Source organism: Aegilops tauschii, chromosome 2, assembly GCF_002575655.3.
Source record: "Aegilops tauschii subsp. strangulata cultivar AL8/78 chromosome 2, Aet v6.0, whole genome shotgun sequence".
Classification (NCBI taxonomy): domain Eukaryota; kingdom Viridiplantae; phylum Streptophyta; class Magnoliopsida; order Poales; family Poaceae; genus Aegilops; species Aegilops tauschii.
The window spans coordinates 608,846,315-608,857,270 of NC_053036.3; the positions used below are offsets into that span (position 1 = coordinate 608,846,315).

A 10,956-nucleotide genomic window follows, 5' to 3' on the forward strand; every position below is an offset into this window, starting at 1 on the left:
TTTCTTGAGGAAAGGTTGTATGTGATACAACCAGAAGGTTTTGTCAATCCTGAAAGATGCTAACAAGTATGAAAAGCTCCAGCAATCCTTCTAAGGACTGGAGTAAGCATCTCGGAGTTGGAATGTACGCTTTGATGAGATGATCAAAGATTTTGGGTTTATACAAAGTTTATGAGAAACTTGTATTTCCAAAGAAGTGAGTGGGAGCACTATAGAATTTTTAATGAGTATATGTTGTTAACATATTGTTGATCAGAAATGATGTAGAATTTCTGGAAAGCATACAGGGTTATGTGAAAAGTGTTTTTCAATGGAAAACCTGGATTAAGCTACTTGAACATTGAGCATCAAGATCTATAAGGATAGATCAAAAACGCTTAATAGTACTTTCAAATGAATACATACCGTGACAAGATTTTGAAGGAGTTCAAAATAGATCAGCAAAGAAGGAGTTCTTGGCTGTGTTACAAGGTGTGAGTATTGAGTAAGACTCAAGACCTGACCACAGCAGAAGAGAGAGAAAGGATGAAGGTCGTCCCCTATGCTTTAGACGTAGGCTCTACAGTATGCTATGCTGTGTGCCGCACCTGAAGTGTGCCTTGCCATGAGTTAGTTAAGGGGTACAAGAGTGATCCAGGAATGGATCACATGACAGCGGTCGAACTTATCCTTAGTAACTAGTGGACTGAGGAATTTTCTCGATTATGGAGGTGGTAAAAGAGTTCGTCGTAAAGGGTTACGTTGATGCAAACTTTGACACTAATCTGGATGACTCTGAGTAGTAAATTGATTCGTATAGTAGAGCAGTTATTTGGAATAGCTCCAACTAGCGCGTGGTAGCTGCATCTACAAGATGACATAGAGATTTGTAAAGCACACATGGATCTGAAAGGTTCAGACCCGTTGACTAATAACCTCTCTCACAAGCGATATATGAACAAACCCCATGGGTGTTGGATTCATTACAATCACATAGTGATGTGAACTAGATTATTGACTCTAGTGCAAGTGGGAGACTGTTGGAAATATGCCCTAGAGGCAATAATAAAATGTTTATTATTATATTTTCTTGTTCATGATAATTGTCTATTGTTCATGCTATAATTGTATTAACTGGAAACCGTAATACATGTGTGAATACATAGACCACAACATGTCCCTAGTGAGCCTCTAGTTGACTAGCTCGTTGATCAATAGATGGTTATGGTTTCCTGACCATGGACATTGGATGTCATTGATAACGGGATCACATCATTAGGAGAATGATGTGATGGACAAGACCCAATCCTAAGCATAGCACAAGATCGTGTAGTTCGTTTGCTAGAGCTTTTCTAATGTCAAGTATCATTTCCTTAGACCATGAGATTGTGCAAACTCCCGGATACTGTAGGAGTGCTTTGGGTGTACCAAACGTCACAACGTAACTGGGTGGCTATAAAGGTGCACTACAGGTATCTCCAAAAGTGTCTGTTGGGTTGGCACGAATCGAGACTGGGATTTGTCACTCCGTATGAAGGAGAGGTATCTCTGGGCCCACTCGGTAATGCATCATCATAATGAGCTCAATGTGACTAAGGAGTTAGTCACGGGATCATGCGTTACGGAACGAGTAAAGAGACTTGTCGGTAACGAGATTGAACGAGGTATGGGGATACCGACGATCGAATCTCGGGCAAGTAACATACCGATGGACAAAGGGAATTGTATACGGGATTGATTGAATCCCCGACATCGTGGTTCATCCGATGAGATCATCGTGGAACATGTGGGAGCCAACATGGGTATCCAGATCCCGCTGTTGGTTATTGGCCGGAGAACGTCTCGGTCATGTCTGCATGGTTCCAGAACCCGTAGGGTCTACACACTTAAGTTTCGGTGACGCTAGAGTTGTTATGGGAAATAGTATGTGGTTACTGAAGGTTGGTCGGAGTCCCGGATGAGATCCCGGACGTGACGAGGAACTCCGGAATGGTCCGGAGGTGAAGATCGATATATTGGACGAAGGGTATTGGAGTCCGGAATTGTTCCGGGGGTACCGGGTGACGACCAGCGTGTCCGAAAGGGGTTTCGGAGGCCCCGGCAAGCGTTGGGGGGCCTTATGGGCCAAGGGGAGGGGGCACATCAGCCCACTAAGGGGCTGTGCGCCCCTCCCACCCCATCTCACGTAATGTGGAGAGGTGGGGGCGCCTCCCCTAGGGCAGCCACCCCTCCCGGCTTGGGGGCAGGTTTCCTAGGGGTGGGGGCGCCCAAACCCATCTAGGGTTTCCCCTGTGGCCGCGGCCCCTCCCCTAGGGAAACCCTAGGGCGCCTCCTCCTCCCCCTTTCCCCCTATATATAGTGAGGGAGAGAGAGGGCAGCCGCACCCCCTTCCCTGGCGCAGCCCTCTCCTCGTCCAGCTCCTCCTCCTCCTCCGTAGTAGTGCTTAGCGAAGCTCTACCGGAGAACCACGTGCTCCATTGCCACCATGCCGTCGTGCTGCTGGAGTTCTCCCTCAACTTCTCCTCTCCCCTTGCTGGATCAAGAAGGAGGAGACGTCCCCGGGCTGTACGTGTGTTGAACGCGGAGGCGCCGTCCGTTCGGCGCTAGATCGGATCTTCCGCGATTTGAATCGCCGCGAGTACGACTCCATCAACCGCTTTCTTGTAACGCTTCCGCTTAGCGGTCTTCAAGGGTATGAAGATGCACTCCCTCTCTCTCGTTGCTAGCATCTCCTAGATTGATCTTGGTGACACGTAGAATTTTTTTGAATTATTACTACGTTCCCCAACAGGAAGCACTACACAAGCCAGAATGTGCTTGCTGTTGTTGATTTTGATCTGAAGTTCACTTATGTGCTGGCTGACTGGGAGGGGTCAGCGCATGATGCTAACATTCTTAGTGACAACATGAGTCGACCTGATGGGATCAACGTCCCCGAGGCAAGTTTTACCTTGGACATGCTGGCTATGCAGGTTGGAGTGGGCAGAGGCAATGTGGCTTAACAGAGATCAGTGCAGGATTTGAAGAAGAGAAGAAGAAGAAGAAGAAGAAGAAGTAGCAGCAGCAGCAGCAGTAGAAGCAGAAGCAGAAGAAGAGGAAGATGAAGAGGAAGATCTGGTAGCAGCAACACTGATGAACTATCCCCTATTTAGCCAATGGCTCATAATAATTTGTTCTGTCATTTGATAGTAGTTAGGATGAACTGTCATTTGTTTAACTAGCTGGCACTACATGTTCAGATTGTGTGTGGTAAGCTCACCACTAGTTAGAAGTGATGACAACACCTTATGCAGGTTGCAACCAAACACCATGCCATATGTGCGCCTAATGCAATGCGGGCAACCAAACACCAGGTCAAAAATGGTTGTCTCATGAAACTAAGGTACATGCAGGCAACCAAACTATGTGCATCTGGGGTCTTTTTGCCTGCATCCCCTCAAACCGGCTCACCAGAGCCAGGCTCGCCGGGCCAGGCTCAATTGGCAATGTAACCAAACACGCCCTTAGGGGATGAATGGGAACCATGAGGTGAGACAGATTTGATGGAATACAGTGGTGGCGGGGCGAGCTTCATTGGCGGGTGCTTTAAGCTCGGCAGCGGGAAGGTGTTGTGAGCGCAGCGGCTGGTTACACGCGAGGCAGCCGGCTCCCTTTTTTCTCCCTTCGAGAGCGGTTGATAAAAGGTCGATATGCATGGGGAGGAGAGGAGCCTTGAGCCCTGACCCGTGTGGAGGGGAGAGAAACCGAATCCAGCAGCTATTTGTGATCTTTTTTTAGGAGAAATGCCCTAGGGCGCACTTTATTACTTTCAAATCAGAGTTACATCAAAGATGATGTCTAGAAGAATAAAGCTAGGAGGATCACTGTCCCAAAAAACTAGTACAACTTTAGAATCATAAACGTGCCTAGCTAAATTATGTGCGGCCCTATTGGCATCCCTAGGACAGTGCTGAAAGCTCACTGTACCTAGTCTTGTTGCTCGCTGGAAACAATCTGCAAGTATCGTCGTGGCTGGGCTCAAAACTTCATTCACATCAGTGCAAGCTTGGATTAATTCCAGTGAATCAGACTCCCTGATAAAGCCATTGCATCCTATATTTTCAAGCATTATTAGGCCCTTTTGCAAAGCTATTGTTTCAGCTGTGCTAGCATCATACACATCATTCAGAAGCCATGAACCACCTGCTACTGCCTCCCCCTTGTAATTCTGAATCACTGTTGCTACTGCTCCCGACCCATCTTGGAAAAAAGATGCGTCCACGTTCATCTTGTAGTTGCCAGCTGGAGGTTTCTGCCAAGGTATTTTTTGTGACTGTATCACACTCTGAGCCGCTGCAAAGTTTGATGTGATTGCGTTGATAACGAAAGATGTCCTGCTGGGCGAAGTCACTTGGTTTCCTTTCACAAACTCTCTCCTCTACCACCATATATACCAAGTGCCCATGACAACCGATTCTGCAACACCAAGCTTTGGGAGAATCAGTCTAATATTTGACTTGTTTCGGATGATCTCCTTCAGGACTATGCTGCCAGATCGGTCTACCCTCAACGCATTATCTATAACTTCTGAAATACCCAATGCATTCCAAACTTCCTTCGCACGCTGACAGGAAAAGATTAGGTGCTTGATGTCCTCGGCTTCCTCTGAGCATAAAGGACATTGGAGAGACACCATAATGTGTCTATTTGCTAAAATGGATCGAGCAACAACTACACCATGTAGAGCTTTCCACGCAAATATCTTGACCTTGCTTGGCACTTCCAATTTCCAAAGAATCTCCCACACTGGATTAGTTGTCGAGGACCCGTGTCCATCACTTCGTCTAACCTGTGAATCATGCTGGTGGTGCCACTCTACATAGTACACCGAGCGAACTGTAAAAGCAGCTATTTGTGATCTAATCTATCGGTTAGGGGAGAAAAACCAAATCCAGCGACTGTTGGTGATCCAATCTGTAGCAGTTAGGAGTGGACCGGCCAAAATTTTGGGCCGACCGGCAGCTAGCAGCGCCCATCTCGTTTCCTTTTAGGTGGGTGTGCGGTGTGCCCTATATTTCTAACCAGTCCTATGTTGGCCCAAGTGCGTTCATCGATCAAGCTTTCCGGCGACTGAAGACACTTTTAAAAATTATTATTGCTAATGTTCGTGCGGGTGAAAGAGTGACAACATCGTTGCTCCAGTCCAATTGCAGCCTCTTTACCTAAATCTTTGAAGTATTTCTTAGAGTAGAGATTAATACCACGAAAAGAAGGTGTTTTCTAGAGATTTCATTATAATTCTTATGTCATTTTATATTTTCTTGTATCTTAGGTCCAAATCAGTGTACCTGTAATTGTTATGAGCATGAATAAAGTTATGAGTGTTTCTAAAAAAAATAGCGTGTAGGCCGCGTGTTACTGACGTACCGCGTAACCACCCCCTCCCCCCCCCCCCACTCTCCCAACCCGTACATTTGGGCCGTCCCAACTAGCTTCTCCCCGGTTCTGTCCCAGAGCGGTTTTTTGCACTTTTTATTTTTTCCTTTTTCCTTTCTTTTTCCATTTTTGTTTTTTTATTTTTCATTTTTTCTTTTTCATGTTTGTTTTTCTTTTCTTTTCATTTTTAATTTTTCTATTTTCCTTTTTCTTTTTCCTTTTCATTCTACGTACAATCTTTCAAATTCGTGAACATTTTTTGAAATCATGAACATTTTTTTGGATTCATGAATCATTGTTTTGAAATCGTGAACATTTTTTTGGATTCATGAACCATTGCTTTGAAATCGTGAACATTTTTCAAATTCGCAAACATTTTTCATAAATCATGATTTGCTTTTCAATTTGCGAATATATTTTAAACTTTCTTTTTGAAAGTCTTGATCATTTTTTGAGTCTACGAACATTTTTTGAAATGCATGAATATTTTTAAAATTCATGATTTTTTAATCAGCGAATATTTTTTGAATCGCTGAACCTTTTTTGCAATTCGGGACCAAAATTTGAAATTTGCTAACATTTTTTAAATTATTTTGGACATATTGTAAAATTCCACGAATAGTTTTGATTTCATGAATATTTTTCAAATTCACGAAATGTTTTTGAAAACCATGAACCTTTTAAATTTCCTGATTTTGTTTTTCGAAATCCTGATTTATTTTAATATACGAACATTTTTTGAATCCACAAACGTTTTAGAAGCCGGAACATTTTTTGAATCCAAGAACATTTACTGATTTCTCGAATAATTTTTAAAATTCACAATTTTATTTAAAGTCCCGAATTAAAAAAAGAAAAAAAAGAAAAAAAAAAGGCAAACAAAAAACGAAGCAAAAAAACTAAGCGGCGTCCCGCCTCGCACAGGGGTTCCCTATGTTTTCCCACTTAAAAGACGAATAGAAAGTAGTCCCTATTCTTGATACATCAATGGCGAAGATCCCAGACCAGAAGGGGCTCTCTCTCGCCGGTGCGTGACCACGAAGGCCGTCGTCGTCGTCCTCACCTGAAACCAATCCGCCGCACCACTTCAGGTATCACAGGTTTGACCCCAGGCCCGTCTCTTCCAGGTCTCCTTCCACATAATCTGTGGATCTCCCAGATCTGCAGCGCGCCCTAGACCACAACTTCGGAAGCTCCTGGTCGCATGAGAGGTTCGTAGGTCCTCCTTTCCCTCTCTTTACTTTTCTTATTAGTAATTTTGTAATGGTGATGCTGCGCTCCTTTGTTTGATTTCGACAACATTGTACTTCGAGCGGTGAAATTTGACATCGCATTTGTGTAACTGGCAAAATCTGGTATTGTCAATCTTTGCACTTGGGAGAACGTCAATCAGTTTACTGGAATTCAAAATATGCCACTCCAGATTCATATTTGTTTGGAAATGCTATCTCATCTTTCTTTAAAATAACCTCCCAATACCTATTCTATGAAGTACCAGTCAGAATAAATCCAGAACGACCAAATGTTTGCTGCGCGTCTTCTTCTTAGTCGAACTATAATCAATTCTTCGCAAACTTTGCCGAGCAGTACTAAGTTAGTTCGATCCAAAAGCCAGAACAAAAAATGGGATGTCATGCGAGGAAAAATATTTGACATAGGAAATGTGGGAGTATGCAATAAGATGGCATTTCGCTAAAAAGGGAAGAAGGGAAAATTGGCTACAGGAAACTCTGAACTTCGTGAGTTGCTGTACCACAGTGAACTTCATAGCTTTACTAAAAACACTCTAAAATTGTGTCAATTTGGGTGTTTGTGAACTCGTCAACAACCTGATGCATGTTAAGTGAAGTAATTTTTATCCTGCAGAATATGCTCTAGATTAATCGTTGCAATAGATTAAGGCTTTGTTACATGAGATCTAGCATGCTCTGTTTGGAAGGAAAAAGTAGATGATTCAGCTAGCGCCCTCACTTCTTTATTGCCTTGCTGGTGACTCATCAATGTTGTCATTTTGTCAATTGTCTTGCACTGGTAAGGGCATTCCCGTCTCTCCAGGGCCTTTGGTGGGACCATTGCCACTAGAGTCACTATTGTTGATCGCCTCCTACCCCACTGCAACAAAACCTGACTCGCATCAGGGACTACTTGCATTCAAGTGCATCAATTGATTTCATTTCAATTTCTGACTGAAAATACGGTTTTAATAGTAACATGTTTTACATGATCTGGACTACACCATATTCTAAATTTACTCAAACCTTCCTCTAATACTCCCTCCGTAAAGAAATATAAGAGCGTTTAGATCACTAGTGATCTAAACGCTCTTATATTTCTTTGTGGAGGGAGCAGAACACAATGCCTAGAGATTTTCTTCATGCTTATAAAACTGATACTTGCTTCATCTTGCTCGTTGCATGCCATATTACATCCCTGGCTTTCTGCCTTTTGTAGGCCAGCAGAGAGATTTATAGGCCAGGATGTCTCATATCTTTACAGATACACATAGAGTAGTAGACATGAATGCACTGGTTAGCTCCATGACCCGTGAACTTGATTACTACTGGGCACTAGGTGACGTCCCTGACAATGGCAAAACAGCATGTGTCATCTACAAAGTCCAGGAGCACATTCGCACGGTTGACAAGTTCTCATATGAACCTTGTGTGCTATCAATTGGGCCCTATCACCATGGATCTCCAGCCGCACGGAACATACAGAAAGAGAAATGGAGCTATCTAGACTATGTTCTCAAAATAAAATGTGATAAAAACTTGCTGGATTACCTAGTTGCACTTGAAGGCCTATCAAAACTAGCAAGGAATTGCTATTCTGAGGACATTAAAATGGACAGTGAAGAGTTTTTGCAAATGTTATTACTCGATGGGTGCTTTGTCTTGGTAGCTCTTGGTGGAACAAGAGGTATTTTACCATGTGCAAGACGGCAGGCAGACAACTTAATTGCTGAGGAAGCACTGGTGGAAAATGAAGGACAGAACAAACCTCATTCTCATGATGCTGATGGGGCCAATAAGACACAAAACCAAACTATGAGTCAAGAAGATGGTCAAGATGACAGACAGGGGGAGGAACGCAGTACATATGAGGATGAAATCGGACCATGGTTTTTCAGATTTTTACTTCATGATTTATTCTTGCTGGAGAATCAAATACCTTTCTTCATTGTGAAGGAGATATTCAAGGTAGTTGCCGGTGACAACGTCTGTATTGATGAACCATTTACTCATGATATAGCAAAGTATGTGGAAGGTGCTTTGAGGTGGTTTCCAAAATCAATCCAAGAGCATGATAGGCCAAAAGACTTCCACCATTTGCTTCACTTGTGCCATATGTACTTTAAGCCAAGTCGGAAAGAAGAGAACTACCAAGCAGGGCCACAGTATCTTTACCGATTTCTAAACATTGGACGGAAATACTTGAAGCTTGAACACCATCATGATGATACTGAAAACAGTTCACCAGTCAACCCTGAGATGCCATCCTTACAAGACAGCCAGCAGTTCAATCGCTGGCGGAGAGCTGCACAATACCTTGAAGCTGGAGTTAAATTTAAGAAACGGGAGCATGTTAAGTCACATCCTCATTCACTATTAGACATAAAGTTTAGCAACGGGGCAATGGAAATTCCGTGTATCATCGTTGAAGAGTTCACTGGGACTCTCTTCAGGAACCTAATTGCATTTGAACAAACTTGCCCTCAGTTCGGAGACGACTTTACAGCATACACTGTTTTCTTATCCCAGCTGATAAGTATGCCTGAAGATGTCACACTACTTGCTCGGAGAGAGATCATTGTGCATCACCTCGATAGCGATGAAATGGTATCAGATCTGTTCACCATGCTCAGTAAAGATGTGGTCTTTGATTTTAATGGCCAGTATTATCTTAAAACCTTATGCCAGATGATGGAAGCTTACTGCCAAAGTCGTTTAAACAGGTGGATGGCATGGCTCTGGCTAAATCATTTCAGAAATCCATGGTTGGTTTTAGCTGCATTCGCCACAATTGTTGTCCTCGTCTGTACAGTAGTACAGACTGTTTATGGGATATTGGCCTACATTGACCCACCAGGAGGTAGCACGTAAAGTCCAGTAAGCACAAGCAGGCAAATAACACCTTAATTGCACAGTGGTATTTGTTATTCTGGATGCCAGCTTCGGCAACAGTTTTCCAGATCCCTGCTCTGAAGTTCACAATTGGGACAGAAGAGCAACATTAGACAGTATGGCTACTATACATGACATTGGGCATCTTGGGCTCCCTGCTGTGCCATCTGGGCACGGATACGCCTGAGTTTCTGCAGACTTACCAGATGAGGCGACTCTGTCTATACAGTTCGTGTGAGCAATATATCTACATTCATTTAGTACAATCTAGAATGATTTGTTTATTTAAGTTCTTAATTTGGAATCATTTACTACAATGTGTCCAACGCCACATAGTGTTGGTTTAATATCTGCTCATGAGTTCATGACAGGGCTGCCATGTGAAACAGAGTAACTGACAAAATGACCGTTCGCCTGAACTCTGAAGAAGATTGTAGCATAGGCAGTTATAATGTATGCAAGTGGCGGATTCCATGCTTGCAAAGTCAAAATACCTTGAGTTTGCTAGTATCTCGTAAGCGTTGCATCCATGTATTTCGAAACGCTGGTATCTTACAAAGTTTTACTGTTATGCACTTATGCAATAGGGTGTTTTATGTTGGAATCAGATGGGCTGCTACTGGCGAATAAATCTGGCACAACATCTTGGCCACAGCACAGCTAGCCCAAACAATTACAGTCAAAAGCCGAACTGATCGAGATAGAAATTGCATATATGTTTGTTGGTTTTCAGATAGTTAACCACTCATTCAGAGCGGTAGGAGAGCTCTAAGCACCCCCCCCCCCCCCCCCCCTCCTCCTCGCGCGTATTTTGGATCAAATTTTGACCATCCATATAACTAACAACACATAATTTGTATGCTACAAAAGTATATCATTGGATTTGTATTTGAAAGAGGATACTCACCATATAACTTTTATGACATATAGTTTATATTTTATTTGTTAACTTTATGGTCAAATTTAGACACTAAATACGAGTGGGCCCAATAAATCCGAACGGAGGGAGTAAAAGCTAAACCGAAAGAAATAGAGGCCCTGTTTGGAACAAAGGAAAAGCGCAAGAATTTTTAGAAGATAAGATCCCTATATTGAGATTTTCTTTGGTGCCATTTGGAACAAATAAATTGTTGTCCTACATTCATTTGAAATTTCTACATGATGGCCATTCCATAGAAATTTTGTAGGAAATCAAACATGAGGTTTTCAAATGATGTCATGTTTTCTTCTCCGTGTATCTTTAATTCCAGTGTTTTCCTGCATGACATCCAAAAGACAGTTTTTGAAGTTTTGTTGTGGTTTTGGTTCTTGTAAGAATCCAGGATACATGCATCTCAATTCATGTGTTTTTCTTGGCCGTACATCTGATTTCGCTCGCTGGTGAGTGTAATCAGCAGACGAGTCTCATCCATGAGCGAAAGAAAACAGAACCCTAGAC

General features: G+C 42.9%; 1 protein-coding gene across 1 annotated transcript; it reads left to right on the forward strand.

Moving 5' to 3' along the window:
- Positions 1–7,792: 7,792 nt before the first annotated feature.
- On the forward strand, positions 7,793–10,087 carry LOC109775111 (UPF0481 protein At3g47200-like). The gene has a single exon (XM_020333875.4). The coding sequence runs from the start codon at positions 7,872–7,874 to the stop codon at positions 9,495–9,497; it is 1,626 nt and encodes a 541-aa protein (XP_020189464.2). The 5' UTR covers positions 7,793–7,871; the 3' UTR covers positions 9,498–10,087.
- Positions 10,088–10,956: the final 869 nt, after the last annotated feature.

What these genes read in the sequence shown, in the direction of transcription:
- LOC109775111 (XM_020333875.4), top strand. Translation starts at nt 7,872, where the DNA reads ATGTCTCATATCTTTACAGATACACATAGAGTAGTAGACATGAATGCA.